Source organism: Fundulus heteroclitus, chromosome 16 (assembly GCF_011125445.2).
Source record: "Fundulus heteroclitus isolate FHET01 chromosome 16, MU-UCD_Fhet_4.1, whole genome shotgun sequence".
NCBI classification, from domain to species: Eukaryota; Metazoa; Chordata; class Actinopteri; order Cyprinodontiformes; family Fundulidae; genus Fundulus; species Fundulus heteroclitus.
The window spans coordinates 17,655,651-17,672,896 of NC_046376.1; the positions used below are offsets into that span (position 1 = coordinate 17,655,651).

At 40.8% G+C, this 17,246-nt stretch overlaps 1 protein-coding gene across 4 annotated transcripts in view; it reads right to left on the reverse strand.

The window, feature by feature from the left end:
* The window catches only part of sdk2a (sidekick cell adhesion molecule 2a), a 135,482-nt gene that overhangs the window by 28,306 nt on the left and 89,930 nt on the right, over window positions 1-17,246 (reverse strand). For all 4 annotated transcript variants that reach the window (XM_036147946.1, XM_036147943.1, XM_036147942.1 and 1 more), the window contains exons 6-17: window positions 14,626-14,737; window positions 13,999-14,189; window positions 13,692-13,775; window positions 13,382-13,576; window positions 12,828-12,944; window positions 12,364-12,531; window positions 9,953-10,055; window positions 8,949-9,125; window positions 8,559-8,695; window positions 7,810-7,957; window positions 6,507-6,647; window positions 6,008-6,189 (exon numbers count right to left, since the gene is read on the reverse strand). In XM_036147946.1, coding sequence (XP_036003839.1) covers window positions 6,008-6,189; window positions 6,507-6,647; window positions 7,810-7,957; window positions 8,559-8,695; window positions 8,949-9,125; window positions 9,953-10,055; window positions 12,364-12,531; window positions 12,828-12,944; window positions 13,382-13,576; window positions 13,692-13,775; window positions 13,999-14,189; window positions 14,626-14,737 — 1,755 coding nt within the window. The remainder of the gene's footprint in view (window positions 1-6,007; window positions 6,190-6,506; window positions 6,648-7,809; window positions 7,958-8,558; window positions 8,696-8,948; window positions 9,126-9,952; window positions 10,056-12,363; window positions 12,532-12,827; window positions 12,945-13,381; window positions 13,577-13,691; window positions 13,776-13,998; window positions 14,190-14,625; window positions 14,738-17,246) is intronic.

Here is a 17,246-nt window from a genome sequence, read left to right on the forward strand (position 1 = left end):
AATTGATGTCTCCATCACGCAGACGTACTCTACTTTATATGTAATGTTTTAGAGCTCACCAACTGTGCATAAGAATAACGACACAATTGTGAAATCTAACGACACAAGAATTTTGTTTTGTAACTCTGCCTGTGAATTAAACTTATTCGGGCAAGTAGAGGAACGGTTAAGGCAAATTTATTTATTCGTTCAGTTTTTATAGGAGCTCCGGAGAATATTTAGTGAGTTTGATGCACAGTTCTGCCCTCAAACACTTGATTTAGCATGACAGGGATTCACAGTTATGAGTCGGTTAGGTCTTCCAGAGCTCTAAATGGCCTAAAAATAAACATGCAACACTTTAGGTGTTCTGTCAGGTAAAGAGTGTTTGCAGCATTTCCGACTAAATGTTAGCTACAATGTGACTAAGCAAGACACTGACCGAAGGAGGCAAAGACTTGGTTATTAATTTTATTGTATTACAAGCATTTTTATTAATCACTAAAATTATTTATTAAATGGTAAATAGTAAATGGACCTGAATTTATAAAGCGCTTTTCCAGTCATGCTGGCCACTGAAAGCGCTTTAGACTTGAGCTACATTCAGCCATTAAATATCAAATTCATAGTCCAGTACAAAGAATAGATAGTCTGGTCAGCCAGACTTTCCCTCCGGCCCAAAACAGACCAGACCAATCACGGCGCGGCATGCGGGACTTTACCATGCGTCACTCTCAGCGGCAGAATTACCCATAATTCAGCTAAACTTACCTACTGCCATAACAGTCAAGGTACATACGGAGAATTTAGTTGCTTGGTGCCTTGGAAGATTAATAACATACATGCGAGTATAACACGTATCCTCTGATTTTTTTAGACAAAAGAAGCAAAAAAATAGTTTACTGGAGAGTTTGCTCGATGGCATGACATGCTTCACAGACTACAAATTGAAAAAAACAGAGCGTGTCGCTTGGAGTTTATTGCGTCACATCCGTAGTTATCCGATTGGTTCTAACCTAACAGTAGGCACCATGGAGTTAAGTGCCTTGCCCAATAAAACACGTACCCATCGACATGTGACAGGAGAAAGCTGGAATCGAACCCACGATCTTCAGGTTGAAATGTGTGATCTAAAGACTGATCCTCATTATTTTCTAAAGAGCCAGAACATTTTAAAGCATATCCTCTTTCGGAAACCCCATTTAGGTGATTTATGGTAACTGTGACTTTGATCGTCACAACAGTCTGAGAAAACAGGGCAGACAAGGGAGACGGAAATATTAGAATCAGTAGGCATGACGGTACCACAGAGTGCAAAAGGCATGTTCTAATCACTTTCCTCAGCATGAACAAGCTGAGAATAAGTCATCCAAAACCAATTCCTCATGAAACATGCAGAGGAATGTCGCAAGAGTGACACTCGTCAACCAAATGGTAATTTATGTTTAGGGTTAATTAAATCTGTGCTGAGTAGGTCCAACTAATGTTTTTAAGTGTTCAGAATGACCCTATATTTCCCCACTAAGGCAAGAGTTCATTGAACAAATTAAGAACTATTGTATTTTGGTGTAGATAAGGAGTATGTGTTGGTGTAATGTGGTATAGTGATAACATTCAAATCTCTTGAACAGTTTTTATCCTGATGTGGTTTTATATGAAAGACCAACAGGTAGAAGTGAACTTATCCCTGTTTTTCAACAAGTACATATATGAAGAGAGTGCAGTGTATTTTTACCCAGCCTGCCTGATTCTCCTAAATAAAATCCAGTGAACCAAGTTTTTGCATTAGTAAACTAGTAATCCATGAAGTAATTTGTGAAAAATTAAGTTGTGGAGAAGATTGAAGCAGACAATAGGACAATATTTCAAGCTTCAGACGTCTCATGAAGCACTGCACAGTTCATCTTCTAAAATTGGAAAATAAAGTGTGAAACAACTGCAAATCTACAACGCTATGGCCTTCCTAAACTGCCCATGCATGCATAGTTCAGGAAGCAGCCAAGAGGCCCATGATAACTGTAGAGGAGCTGCGGTGTCCCACAGTTCAGGTGGAGAATTAATCAACATTACAAACATTAGCAAAGCACTCCAAAAAGCTTTAAGGAGAAGTAGCAAAAAAAAAAAAAAAAAAAAAAACATTGTCAAGCGAAAGGGATTAAAAGAAAGTCCTGTTTAAAATTTGACACAAGCCATGGACAAATGTTTTCTTGTCAAATGCAACCAAACTTTTAAGCAAAATGCTTTGTGTGCTGGTGCTCTAATAGAACACATCGATCTGAACTGGGGTTGTGTCAAATTTCAAAATCAATTGCCGAAGTCAATACTAAGAAAAAAACTTGATACTCAATATGATTGCCAATACCGTGGCAACATTTTTCTGGCTCAGAGCAAAAAATTTGATTAATTACACTGCCACAAATTTAACTTTAACTTCCTTTATTAGAGCAAAACCAACAAGTAGGGGGCAACTGAGCCCTCGTATAGAGAAATATTTCATTTAAGTGCCACATCCTTGTTTGGCAAAACAGTAGACAAAAAGACAAATAGTATAAGACTTAGTTTTCTTTATGGAAGTATGCACCTTTGATGCAGTCATGCAATTATTTCATTTTATCATCAATGCTTATCTTGTGTGTGCTGCTGTGTGCTTCCAATTGTTTGTTGATTTGCTGATGCTGCAAATAAGTGTTCCTACTGAAGGGGAAATAAAGAATTATTCTAAACTAAAATAAATTGTGTTTCCAAACAAACATGGATCTGGCTCTCCAACATAACCTGTGTCATTAGCCTCCAAGAGCTTCACAGCTAAAAGGAAAAGTAATGACGGGGTCAAACTGGTTTCTTTCATTGCTTCGCTGTTTAGTAACCAGTTGAGCCGTCAGCTGATTAACATTTTCCTGTGTTGATTTATCGCCCAGTGCATTGTGGACCTTTTTACGTTGCTCTCCAATATCAGTGCTGTAGTGTAAGCTTGTAGCATGGGCTCAGCATGTAGCGTCGTTCAGCGTTTAGTTTTTTTCTTATGGGGAAGCTTCTTCTGAACAACGCTTTTGTGTTCTCCTTGTTGATAAAGAGGGTCGTCTACGTTCTTTCTGGCTGTGCTTAACATGTTAGCAGAGTTGACAGACTTTGAACATTGTTAAGATGAGTGACGGCAGAGAGGCTCAGTGTCTCTGTTGTTTCAGTGCTGTGGTCAGAAGGAGTGAATTTGGACAAAGCTTATATTGATTTTGACATAAATTAGTAATTTTGGATAATGCAGTTTTTTAGTATCAGTTATATCCAGGTATCGCAGACAATTATTGTAGCCAACTTGTGCTGGTTGTAATGCAGCAGAGCGAGCAGGTCTCTTAATATCTCTTGCTGCATGCCGTAATGACCAAGAAAAGGAGTGTTGATGATAAAAACAAAACAAAAACAAGCAAAAAAACCCCAAAAAAACAGAACTTACAAAGTTTAAAAGCGACTTCAGGAAGAAAAAAAAAACATTGGAAGATGAATTGAACTAATTGTGGGGCAATCTTGGAAGAAAACCTGTTGAAGGCTCCAAAAGATTTAGACTAGAGAAGAATAGAAATATGTATTATTGTCTCTGAGCGGAGAAATTCAAGTGCAGCAGCAGCAAATTGACAGGAAAATGGAAGCGTGCAGATTTAGACAAAAGAAACAAGAGAAGAATAATGAAAAAATAAGAAAAAGGGAATGTACAGAAAGGGCATACTGACGACATAAGACAAACGTACTGTATAGTTAATAAAAGAAAATAGGAGGCATGGATTCAAATGTGCAACTGAGTAGGATATTAGGAAAAAATACAATGTGCATGTACTATATTTGTGCATATAAAAGCATAAATAGATTTACATGAACAGAAAAAAACTGAGGCTGGATTGAAGGTGTACCTTCAGCTGAATAACGACCCTAAAAATACACCAAAATAATGCATAATTTTCTTTCATAACTATACACTTCTTTGTGTTAATCTTTCATATACATGCTCAATTCATAGCAACTTGTAGTAATGTGTGATTTCTGCTTCCAGAAAGCTAAGCCTCCAAACAACTGGAGAAAGAATCTTGATCAATAGTTATTCTCAGTTTAGCGGTCGTTTAATGGTTTTCTTAGAACTTTACAGGCTCTTTTAACTAAGTTCACACAAGGTACTTGACCATCTTTAGACCAATGTTTTTCTTTTGTTTGTTCAACCAGTTAACTCAGATCAATGAAGCATTCAGATATAAAAAGACTCCTAAACTCAATAGATGAAAGCCAAGTGTTACATCCTCAAACAGCAGGCAACAAAGCAAACAATCAGCGCTGTGAAAACGTTTTTGCTCCTTTACAGATTTATTCTGTATCTGCTTTTTGACACCCTTAAATGTTCATCAAGCTAATTTTAAAACCAAACTAAGAAAACCTGAGTAAATACAAAATGCAGCCTTTAAATCAGGATTTTATTAAGTTGGGGCGAAAAGACTAGCTTCAAACCAACCTTACCCTATGAGAAAAAGGCTGCAGCAATAACTGGCAAATAGTCTTTTACACAACTGTGGAGGAATTTTGCCACTCTGTTATAACCATATTGAAGGGGTTTCTAACATTAACAGCCTGTTTACAGTCACACCATAGCATGTCAATCAGCATCAAATACAGACTTTGACTAGGCCAATCAGAGACATTTAGAGGTAGAACTTCAGGTGTGCTTCAAATCATTGTCATGCTACAATACTGAGCTCAAGATCCCAAGCTGATGGCTAGACATTGTCCTACAGGATTTGCTGATTGTTCTATTAATTATGGCAAGTCATCTTGCTAACACAGCAGAAAAGTAGCCTCAGACCATGACACATTTTACCAAACGTCTTGAGGATCATCATGATGATTTTTGGGCAATTGTGTGACTGGCTTTTTATATCTTCCTGGTCAGCAATGGCTATTTCGCATCCTTCTGGATGAATTACTGATAATAATTGTGGTGGCAGCAACTCCTGGAAAGATTGACCATTTTTCCAAGTTTTCTCAGTTTCTCATTGTGATCTGTTAGAGTCCAAAAGCCTTGGAAATTGCTTTGTGACCATTTGCAGACTGATAGATCTTAGTGTATTTATATCTCATCTCATCTGGAATGTTTTCATATCAGTGGTGCATTTTTAGATAGTTTAGCTTACTTCCTGGTATCAGACAGGTTCTACTGAAGGGAATGTGTCATTCTATAGGTCTGGCAGTTATCAGACTTAGTCGTGAAAATAAAACTAAATCAAAAATGTGGCAAATCATAGATAACTGGTGATTAAACAATGCGATTAAATAGCTAGGTTAGTGCGGAAAGGTTTTTTCCCTTAATGAGATCATTCTTTCAGTACAGCTTTGCTCCAGTTACCTTTGTCTGAACAAAACAAGTGCCATGAAAGCAAAAATAGACAAAATCAATAAGGGAGCAAATACTTTTCCACAAAAATGGATCTTTGTGCCCTTTGTGGCTAACACAATGATGCAGGAGGTATTGATGACCTTAGATTAATCTATAGAAATAGTAAAACTAAATCTGAAAAACATAATGCAACACACACACACACACACACACACACAAAACAAACATGCCACTCATGTGTAATAAGGTGATATTTAACAGCTTGAAAGAAAGCTACAGGGCGAATAAGCAGTGTCTTTACAACCCTGCTTTTTCTGTGCTGACTGCAAACTTCAAAAATAAGGAAAAACTAAATGCTGCTGCCTTAACGATGTGGGCTCTGGTGTTTTTTTTAATGCTACTGGGGTGAAAACGACTAAGAAAACCCTCCGTTTGATCATTAAAATCAGATTATTGCATTAAGTTACAGACACAAATTCCATGCTGAAGGCTGAATGTCAGCGCCCCAAAAAAACACTTAAGCATAGACTAAATGGAATATGTAAAACTAAATAAACCACCCTCACCCTTAGTGGGAGTTTTAGATGCATAAAAAAATAAAAAATAAATCTATTGTTTGAGGCAGTGAACTTTATAAATCCTGTTTATTGCTTTTACCTCCTTGTAGGGTCCACTCAGTTACTTTATGGCTGAAGATGCCCGTTCCCGCTCCGTTGTAGGCTGCCACCTCAATCTCATAGTTTGTCCAGATGATGAGGTCCTCCAGGAGCAGGCTGCTCTGGTCAGGGTTGGTGATGTTTTTCATCTGACAATCGACTGGAAGCCCTGACAGACAGTACCTGGCAGCAGTGGGAGTAAGTGATGGGCACAGGAGGCAAGGACAACACAGTCAGGCAACAATATTAGGAAATAAGAACAGAAATATATATATATATATAAGAAAAGATGTGTGAAAGAGCTATAGGCAATTGTTACAAAAGGAGAGGTGAGAACAGGTGAATAAAAAATAGTAGATTTTAATGGGATGTACTTATTTGAACAGGATCTTTAAAAAAAGTAACCTGACAGAACATTCTTACACATCACAAAACAGAACTGGCCCAACGAGGCACCCATCCATGGAAAGAAAGAAAAAAAAAATGGCAGGTTGTCTTACCTGATGATGTAGCCTTGAAGAGGCCCATTCTGATGGCTCTCCGGTGGCGGCTGCCACTGGATCATTATGGACTGATTGGTGCGGCCACTTGCAATGACAGTCTGAGGTGGTGCGCTGGGAGGCTCCTCGGGTAGAGTCAGTCTACAGCAAAAAGAACGCGAAAGAGGTGCATGCAGAGACAAGGAGAGAAGCAATGCATTAATTATGGCACATTTCTGCATATTTCCATCCCATTTCATCATAGAGCATCAAGCCACGATAAAGCCTTGCTTTTGTATTTCTTTTTTTTTTTTTTTTTTTTTTTTTTAAAACACTCCGTATAGAAAAGTTGGGAGAGTGTGGCTGTGTTTTAGCCCAAAACATATTCCCCATACTGCCGGCCGCAGAGGGACCGCTCACTGTGGCGAAGAAAAGATCAAAGAGGCCTTGGCGAAAGTGGAGCGGCTCGATGGAGAGAATGATAGCAAAGAACAAGCAGGAGAGATCCATGAAGATTTTTCTTTTAAGTCAATTTAAGATGACATCTTGATTTCTTCCCAACGTGCTGGAGCAGCCCTCTGGAGGAGATAAAGCAGAGTGTTTAGGATCAAAGAGGTGCCTCGGAAAAAAAAAAGTGTTGCTCTCACAGAAGCAGTAACCACCCCTTCCCCCTTGTTTTGGCGCATTCACGGGGGAATTCTGCAAATGAGCGCGTGGTTGGAAAAGCTCTGCGGCGGGCCGTGGTTGCTTCCACTTGCAGGTGTAAAAGTGAATGTTGACACGGACCATGTCAAACAGTTGTGTGTACAGGTGAAAAAACATCAAATCTTGTTTGAGTTTGCCCTTTATGAGATTGTTTGGTCTCGCTAATCGACAGAAGCCACCTGAGATTTTTGATCTGCGTCTCTTCAAAGCCTCAGTTTATTTCGCTCGTGAAGCACTGCCACGACAGCTAATATGAAGGGAAGAGATGGAGCTGGGTCAGCGCACCCATCAAATCTTCAAAAAGCGCATTTTCAGCTCATTCACATTTTTTATCTCTGAAAAAAAAAAATGGCCCATCCGAAAGCCGGCTCATCTCCTCCCCAATCGTGCAGGAGCAAAGAGCGAAAAAAAAAAGAAGAAAAAAAAAGTGGTCTTACGGGATTTTCTATTGAACTGCCAAGATAAGAAGTGTGTGTGTGTGTGTGTGTGTGTGTGTGGGGGGGGGGGGGGGGTGAAAGAGTTGTTCCAGGGCAATAAAAGCTCTCCAAGTGCAATAATTTCCTCTGGACCAGTGTACAAATTAAGTTATATAGACTTATAGGGCTTTTAGAGCACCCACCGATCCGTCTCTTTGCTGAATTGGCCTCTGCCCACGTCGTTGACAGCACACAGGCGGAACTGGTATGAGCGTGCTGGGATGAGACCACCGACAACCACCCCAGTAGACTCAGGCTCAATGTTGGCCAACAGTACCGTCCAAGGGGCATCTGGGATGGAAAACATGGGACAAACAGCGCTGTGAGCAACACCAATTAAATTTCAAATCAGGATGAGGCGTCTTCAGCAGCGTCTCTTGTGTGCAGGCGGACTCGCATTTAAATTCTGTGTCATTTCTTGGTTTATTGTTCGGCACTATTGTTTCATTTTCTGTGGTAATATTGCCGCTACCTACACAAACAAGTCATTCATTTCGCGTGCACTCCCTCTAAAGATCAGATTGCAATTCAATTATCTTAAACCCAGATCCCATCTGCATCCTCAGACTCATTTTCCTTTTAATGAGTTGCCATTTTCTCAATTTAGCCAAAGCTTAAATGAGAAATGGCCGAACAATTTGAAAATGAAAACATTGAAACTTCGTTGATGCTATCTGGAGGAAAAAATAGAGGCGATAGGAGCAGCGGACATCAACACAGTTTAGTTCACAAGGAAGCATGAAAGGCATGAAAGGATGCAATTGACAATTTAAGGTAAACAATAGAGTCATAATATACTAAGAAGGAGCTGCAAATTTGCACATTGGATGGGTATGTAGTAGAAACTTGACTTTTAAATGACAGACAAAAAGCATTCAAAGTAAAAACGTACTGTTTTCTGAGACTTCCAGGATGTACCGGATCAGGGGGCTGTTGCCATCGAAGGCCTGGGCCCACGTGAGGTTAATGGCCCTCTTTTCTGTGCTACTCAGAACTGCCACTGGGTTCTCTGGAGCATGGGGCAATTGCCTGTATTATGCATACATTTCATATTGGTGAGAAACAAGTGATCCAGACAGGGGAGAGGTCAAATAGAATAAAACAGCTAAACTGAGAGCCGTCCATTGTACATTTTAGTGGCGTTTGATCGATTACAGAGCAGAGAAACTATAAATTGCCGCAGCAAAGTACACCCATCAATCATGACCTCCTTAGACTGTAGTAAGCAAGAAAGAATAAAAGTCAGACATCAAGATCAAGATAAGCTAAATAGGGTGCAGACCTGACTCGTAGGTGTGCGCTACGGGAGTCGTTGCCTCCCACCGAGGTCACCCTGCAGGTATATGTTCCAATGTCGCCCGACCACGTCTGGGAGATGTGGAGGGTCCCGTCAGGATCCAGACGCAGGCGGGGTGACGAGTTCACGTCAATCACCGAGCCGCTCTTCTCCCACACATACCTGGCGGGTTCGAAAAGCGTGTCACACACACACACACACACACACGTTCGCCGGGACACACATGCGCAAAGCTTATACCTTTCCGCAGCGCTCTTTACTCCAGAGTGTTGTGACAGTAAATCTGTTTTCCTTGTGTCAGATCATACGGCAAACACAGTAGCTGGCTGACACTGATGAAAAGCCTTGTGAAGTGGGTAACAAAGTGTTCTGAATCTGGAAAACATCTCTCTCTCTCTCTCTCTCTGTCTGTCTCCGCCGCACATACAGCGCACAACATATCATCCAACCATTCCACTACATGTCATGTCAGACACCCCACCCTCAGATATGATCCCTCTTATGCATGCATTGGGGCATGCATGTGCCACCAGTCGGTGTGATTAATTGCAACTATTCGGGCTCTCTGGCTAATCTCCTCTGTGCTGCATTTAATTAAAGACGCTGTCTGAGGTTATTACGCTGTTTACATATTCATCTGTTTACCCTGCAATCTGATCAATGTCGCAGGCCCACAGGTGACAGGCACTCTAATCACTGGGCTCCCAGGACGACGCTTTGCTCCCTCAGAGACAGACGCGTGCTCTCTATCACGCTCGCAACTGCATCGAGAAGTGAGGAAAGGCCATGGAATAATTCCTAAACCCCAATCTTTATTTTCAGAATCTCCTTGTTGGAGGCTTTCCAAGGCTGGATTACCACCACAAAATCTCTCCCAGATTTCATAAACTAATTAAATCCAACGCTCATCGTCGAGTTTGTTTTCACAGATAAGAAATACTTCATATAGTGTCAGTCATCGATTTGAAAAGCGGGTGAACGAGAGTTACCTAACGGTGACGCTGAGATCGTGGGTCACACCGCAGGTCATGACAGCTTTGGTTCCCTTGATGACACTCTGGTCTTGTGGTGGTTTATTGATGCGGGTACGTGCTGTGAAAAGACCCAGAGGCTGGTGCTCAGAGACTACATGTTTGAACAGTGGATTTAACAGAGCTTAGTGGACTGGATTTCATCTTTTACTCAGTGTCTCTCAGAAGCAGAATAAATCATCGCAGTGATTTCAATGGGTGTTTTTGCAAAGGCTGCTCAAGGACTGATAGTTTGTATTCATTTACAGTTAAAAGCGCGCGTTTCCTTAGTGATCATAGCTAGAATATCTTGAAAAAGAAAGAGTGATTGAGTGCAGTGCACTGTGCCCATAATTAGATGGAACGACAAGAACCTGTTTACTGAAATAGTAGAAAATATTTTGGAATAATAAAGGCGTGTGGACGTCCTCTGAATGGGGCAGCCAGTTGCAGGCATTGTTCAGGTGTGATTCTGACCCATTCTCATTCATTCTTTCCGTGGATTTGTAAAGGATTGAAGTCAGGTTCCAAGGTCATTCTAGTTGCTTAAATATTTTTTTTTTTCTCAAAAACCACTTGAGAGTTTCCTTGGCTGTGTGTTCAGGTTCATCGTCTTGCTGAAAAGTCCACCTTATTTGCACCTTGACCCTATTCCGGGAGATTGCGGTAGATTCCTTTCTAGAATATCTAAAGGAGTTAGATTTATCGTTCCCTGAATTCTATGAAGTCCGTCACTACCACATGCTGGAAATCAGCCCCACACTATGACTTTCCCACTTTATATTTCCCTCTCCATCCACATGTTTGTACGATGTTTTGGATTTCGTTGGCAGTGCCATTTCTCCTCCCAACATGATTTTTGAAATGATATCAGAAGAGTTAAATTTTGGTGCAATCTGATCAGACTGTGTTCTCCCAGTATTTGACTGACAAGTGAAGTTTTGTGCATTGAGCATGCCCAGAAGGCTTAGAAGTTGAGTGCATTATCAAGGATTTTCTTTGACACAACTGCTAAATCAAGGTCTCTGAATGATCTTCAAAGCTTGAGCGTCTCCTCTGCCTATTATTTTAACTTCTCTGTCAGAAATATGGAGAGAAAAAAACTGATTAAAGCTGTTTTATGGTGAGATTGTACACTTTCCACCTTCAAATTATGGCCCCAATGTTTCTTACAGGGGCATTCAGAAGTTTAAAAATCTGTCAGCAACCAGATCTTCAGAGAGCTCTTTGCTTTTAACAATGAGCAGCTAAAAAGATAAGGCACCTTTTATTAGGCTGTCAATTAGAACTAAACCAGCTGATGTTATTCTTCACTGATGGGAACGGTATTGGTTTCTAAATATTGACAGATTTCAGCAGTTTTTTGGCTTTTTGGCTCCTTCTGCACCAACTTTTTCCTATTTGTCATTCCACTTAAAGATAATATCCAGCAGTCGGTATTTTTTTCAGCAACAAATGTAAATGGGCAATAAAATGACAGCATCATCTGCCTGTCTGTTTTCAATGGTGGATTTTACAAAAAGACAAAGCCCGCTGAAGACAAGAAACTACCATTTCTGCTAATTGGTTTATTTTTGCCAAATACATCAAAAGAAGAACAAGGATCAATCTGATCTGCTGACAATAGTGAGCACTCTGTAAATGACAGATCTAGGTATTGATTCTATAGCAGGTTGCATTGGAATTGAATGTGCCACTTGTGGAATGAGAAGATGCTGGATCATTTTATCCTAAAATGGTTTTGCTAGTACAGTGGCACTGCATGTGGGCTAATCTCCTAATACCTTAGCCCACCTGAACAACAACCTTCTTTTGGACTGCTTATCAGTGAGAGTTTTATCTTCCTTCTGATGTTGACAGGCAAGGCTTGGGCTAATTACAGGGTGAACCACCTTTCTGCCCTGCGTAGTTTTCAGCACAAACACCAAGCGATCCAGCGGATATGCAGAAAACTGTCAGGACTTGAGTACAGAAAAGCTTAATTGGTAGATTTAATTTTGATTAAATAATGATTTACACCAAATAGCAGCACAAATAGAAAAACTAAATCTAAAATCACTGACAGACAGGTGTAGGTAGCAGCTTTAATTTATGGAGTTATTTTATTTTATTTGCTTGTATGTGTGGATTACTTTGGTTCTCAATGATACCTGATGTACATTTAAGGTCATGATATCATTAGAGACATATAATATGAGAAAAACAATGATCGGTTTAATATTTATTTTCTCACTGTATTAGGCAAATTTATTTGTATAGCACAATTCAGTACAGAGACAATGCAAAGTGCTTCACATGATTAAAATATAGGAAAATATTAGGAAGACATTCGTAATACTATATATTTTGTGGCTCTTTGAGCAGTTTGTGTCTGCTTTATTTAAACTTACCCCACACAACTAGGTCAGCTGAGGCCTCATCAATACCCCTCGAGTTACTGGCCATGCAGGTGTAGGTACCGGCGTCAGACAGGTGGGAGGGGCTTATGAGCAGGCTGCCCGACTCGAGCAGGGTGAACCTGGGCAGCTGGACGGAGCCGCTAGCCAAAACGCGTTCACCTGCAGGGAAGGGGCAGGAGTGATTGATGGTTTTAGGAAGGAGAACAGGGAGCGAAAGAGGGGAGGATGTGGCGGGGGCACGGGGGAAGAGTGATTAGGGCATTGGAGAAATGTCAGGGAAAACCAAATAAGAAGGTAAATGGAACAAGAAAAGTCAAAAGACAAAGCTTAGCTGGAGCACATTTATATTCTGGATCTTTTCTGTAGCTCTTGTCTAACTTTGGCAAGTAAAAAAAAAAAAAAAAAGCAGCATAATAACCACCCAACAAGGAAGCTCACGCTGTTAGCCCACGCACCTTTCTGCCAGGTGATGGCTGGGCGCGGGGCTCCTGAGGTCTCACAATGCAGGATGACTGACATGCCATCAATCACTGCGCTGTCAGAGGGGCCGGCGGTGATGTTGGGAGCAATACCTGGGTGGGATCAGCCGCACACACACAAAGAAGCATGCATACATTCAAATAAAATCAGGTGAGACAGAGGTGATAATGAGAGACATAAACAGCTTTGTCCCTAATAAAGCAGGCAGGAGCTGAGAGCTTAATAGACTTGACAAAGGGGGCAGCCGTCAGGTCTCATTCCCAGCGACAGCTCTAAGACTCTGACATGCTGCTCTCATCTCGTTGCTTCTCCTGCTCACAGTCTAATTCAAAAATGGGGCAATAATTGCACAAGCTTCCAGCGTTAGAAATCTGTCTCTGCCATAGTGATACACGGATAGAAAAGGGTGTCAGCGGAAAGATGGAGAGAGCGACAAAAAAGAGGATTAGAAATGAGACAAGAGGAGCAGATTTAGGAGTTCAGAAATCCGGAAGACTGAAAGAAAATGTAAATTTCCAAAGAGACGTACTGGTAACGGCCAAGTATGCGTTCGTCTGGATTTCTCCTGCGAGATTGCGGGCAAAGCACTGAAACATCCCAGTGTCATCCGGCAGGAGGCCGTTGATCTGCAGGCTGCCCCCAACCAGCACCTTGTACCTTGGGATCTTCACTGGGCTGATTGGCACTGCATCTTTATACCACACAATGTCTGGCTGCGGCGTTCCTGCAGGAGAAGATTTACCTCCTCATTATGATCTCTGTTTTTTTTTTCTTTTTTTGTCACATTTTCATGCTTTCTCCTCCTTTGCCTCATGCAAAAACACAGGAAAACAACCAACCTCGCGCTTGACAGGGTATATCTACCACCTTCTCCATTTCGGCGGTGATGTGAGTCGGTGGCTCTTTGATGAACATTGGATATTCTATGGGACATAGAAAAGAAAGCCGAGCTCCTTTAAAGCCTTTAGAAACCATTAAAACAAAAGCAGATTTACTTTGACCCCTCTCTGTTGTACACATCATCGGTTAAATTACTCACGGTGGTGCATGCTCTCACTCTAAATTCTCCACACACAAGAGTGAGCAAGCTGAGGCAATACCCAGCTGCTCTTAGCAGGGCTGAAGTGTCAGCTGTGCTTTAATTACCAAGAACATGCAGGTAGGCACCAGCGGTGACTGAGGGGACGCTGCTGCTGCGGAGCGATGCCTCGCACTCGTAGTAGCCGCTATCACTGACGGCGGGCAAACTGATCACCAGCCTGCGACCGAAATCCCTGATTCCCGTATTGACCACTACTCCGTCTTTCCTCCAAGTGATGCTCATTTTAACAAGGGGTCTAAAGGAGAGAGGGGGAAAAAAAACACACTGATGAAAAGCAGCAAAAGAGAGCAAAAGATAGAGAACGTGGTTTTAATACAAACTTTTATGCTGTTTCAAGGTTAAAGAGTGTCGGGGGTGAAATGTGGTACATCTGTCATTCTGATTAAGTCTTTGAATTGGAGATAATAGTCAGAATTCGGGGCTGGGATTGTGTGAGATAGGGAGAGCAGAGCAAAGCCTTGAATCAAAGGGAAGAATGGAGAAGAGGTACAAAGCATGATATGTGCAAAACACTTTTTCGATCATGTTCAAACAAAAGATTTCCGGTCTAATTTAAATTACAATATCAGATGTAGAGGATAGATAAGAGCAGATATTTGAGCATTTCTATGTATTTTTTTTTTTGGTCTTATTTCCTCCAAAATACATAGCTTTTTTTTGTGAATATTTACCTTGCATTGGCAACACACTCCATGATGGCATCATTTCTCCCCACTGTCACTGTGGTGTTCTTTGGGGGGATGATGATGGACGGGGCAATAGGGTCTGCAGGTCCTCCAACATCTATTGCATTCATTGAAACACACACAAAAAAAGTGAAAACCAATCTATATAAGCACTCCAACATCAGATGTAGCCTGTGCATCTGCCTGATACAGCCAGCTGAGCATGACTAGGTCCTTGCACATGGACTGACAGTCTGTCACTATCACCAGCAGGCAGCCAGTTTTTTTTTTTATTTTTTATGAGCCAACTATTAACACCTCTGTCTGTACTCCAGGATCCTTTTTCTTGTGGCCCACACAGCATTTCCCTGTTCAAGGTGTTAGACCAGGTGTTAGAAGCCATTATGTAACGTAATTGAGACAAACACAAAAGGCGATTAAATGCAGCACCATCACTCACTGGTTTCACGGAGCCTCCAGCCATCCATCGATTCACTGCCCTCAATCAGTGATCTCTCTCTGAATCTGATCTCATTTTACCCCCCCCCCCCCATCCCCCCCCCATCCCCCCACCACACCCCCACCTCCAGGGAGGAACGGCTATGGGCCGGTGAACTCATATGTGTTTGAGTGATTGCGCCTTTACGGTGTGCTGTACGTGTGTGTTGTGCGACAATGTGTTTGTGGGGGCTCCATTTTCAGGGCTGGCGCAGGTTAATAAGGTTCCTAATCAACTTTTTATTATTAGTAATGTTATTCTATGCCACCTCATTGTGAGTCTCACCCCTTCGTGGCTCAGTGTTTAATCTCAGCAGTCTTGTAACAAAGCTTCCAGCTCAAAGGCTGGCTCTAAATGTTGAAGCAGACCTTCGGAGGCTTATTGCTGCTATTTGTTAAGCTATGGATCAGCTCATCATTGCAGTGCATTGGATATTTTTCAAACCTGCATTACTCAAAAGTGCTATGTCTATAAGTGTATTTAAAAAAAAGAAACCATTTTAACCGTTAATAATTTATTTCAGATATTTGTTAGCTAGAATTGAATTAGAATTTGTGGGTTTTCTTAAAATCGCAACTCAATACTATCTCTATAAACATACAGCCGACTATGTCCAGGTTTTAACTAACAAAGTTAAAGGGGCCTTGTCTATGACTTTACAAATTTTCATACCAGTAGCTCATTCTGGTTGTATACAAAGGTTTTCAGATTTTCAATATGGCACCCTTTTGGTTTATTACATTTTATTTATGTGTATTATACTTTGTTTTTGCTCTATTTGTTCATAAAAAGAGCAATTTTCTGTATATGCACCATGACAAGACGACGTCACTGGAGGTACGATAACTAAGTACACGTACAAGCCAAGCGGTTCAGCAACATCAAGCTAGTCAGCAACATCCAGCAGAGGTGCAAAAAGAAAGAGTGAATAACCCCAACCCTTGCAGATCTGGTTGGTCTTCAACCACGCCGAGCTGTCACTTCACTGCGAGGCATTGCATGATGATCTACTGGCTCTTACATCAATTGTCACCTTCTTGCTTTCTGATAGTTCCACACTCCTGCCGATTGGCTCCTCTTTTCAGGTTCAAAAAGGAGTAAGTTAACACTATCGGACTGAAAGCAAGGCATATGTAGTTTTATTAGATTTTTTTATGTGTTTTTTCTTTCATGACTTGGCTCTTTTAATGAATCAGATTTGTTATTCTGGTGCAACTAACAGCAAAACAAACCACAGCATGATACTAACACCACCATGCCTGATGCTTGGGACAGTTTTCTTAGTTTCAGGGCTTAACTTTGACTCTATTTTGGTGAAATACCCAGCGTTTCTCTTATCTGACCGTGTGGATGGTTGGAAATTTCAATCATGCTTGAGGATGTCAATTTTGGAGCAGAGGATTGTCTGTCATTTAGCACTCTTTCAGTTCATTTTGATATTAATACCAACATGCTATTATTATAAATGCCTTCGCTAGTAGCATGATTATATAGGACAATGAGCCCAAGCACACACCAAAATGGGTTTTCAAACACACATTCAGTTTATTGAACAGCCTTGCAAACTCCCAACCTGAGCTCAATTCAAACTTTGTGAACTAAGCTTCATGTGGCATGAAACCAGCCAATTAATATTAGCTCCACAAATTCTTTCGAGACAAATAAAGTCAAATAAAGCTAGCCAGAATTAGACCAGCAGCTTGTTGTTGAATACAAAAAGTGAATACTAGAGGTCTGTGTTTGTATTAGTGTATATGAGCCTGTATGCATAATTATGAATGCATTTTGGATAAACGTTTATAACCAAACCCCTGTGCAGCTTTATATTATTTGTGTAATATTTTTACCCTGGAAAAAGAACAATTCAAAAGCATAAAAAAAACAATATTAATATGAACATATGATTAATATTCGTGATACATGTACATACAATTATGTCTGGAAATGTACAATGATCACATTTAAATTAACCTCACAGCTGAATTTAATAGAAAAAGAAGAAAAATAAAAAATACATCTAAAACATAGTCTCAAAGGGTTTTGTGGACAAAACACGACGATTAGGTTCCGATGTGTGAAATTAAGTCGGAGACTCTTATGAGCATTAACATTTTTGCTGCAGGGATAC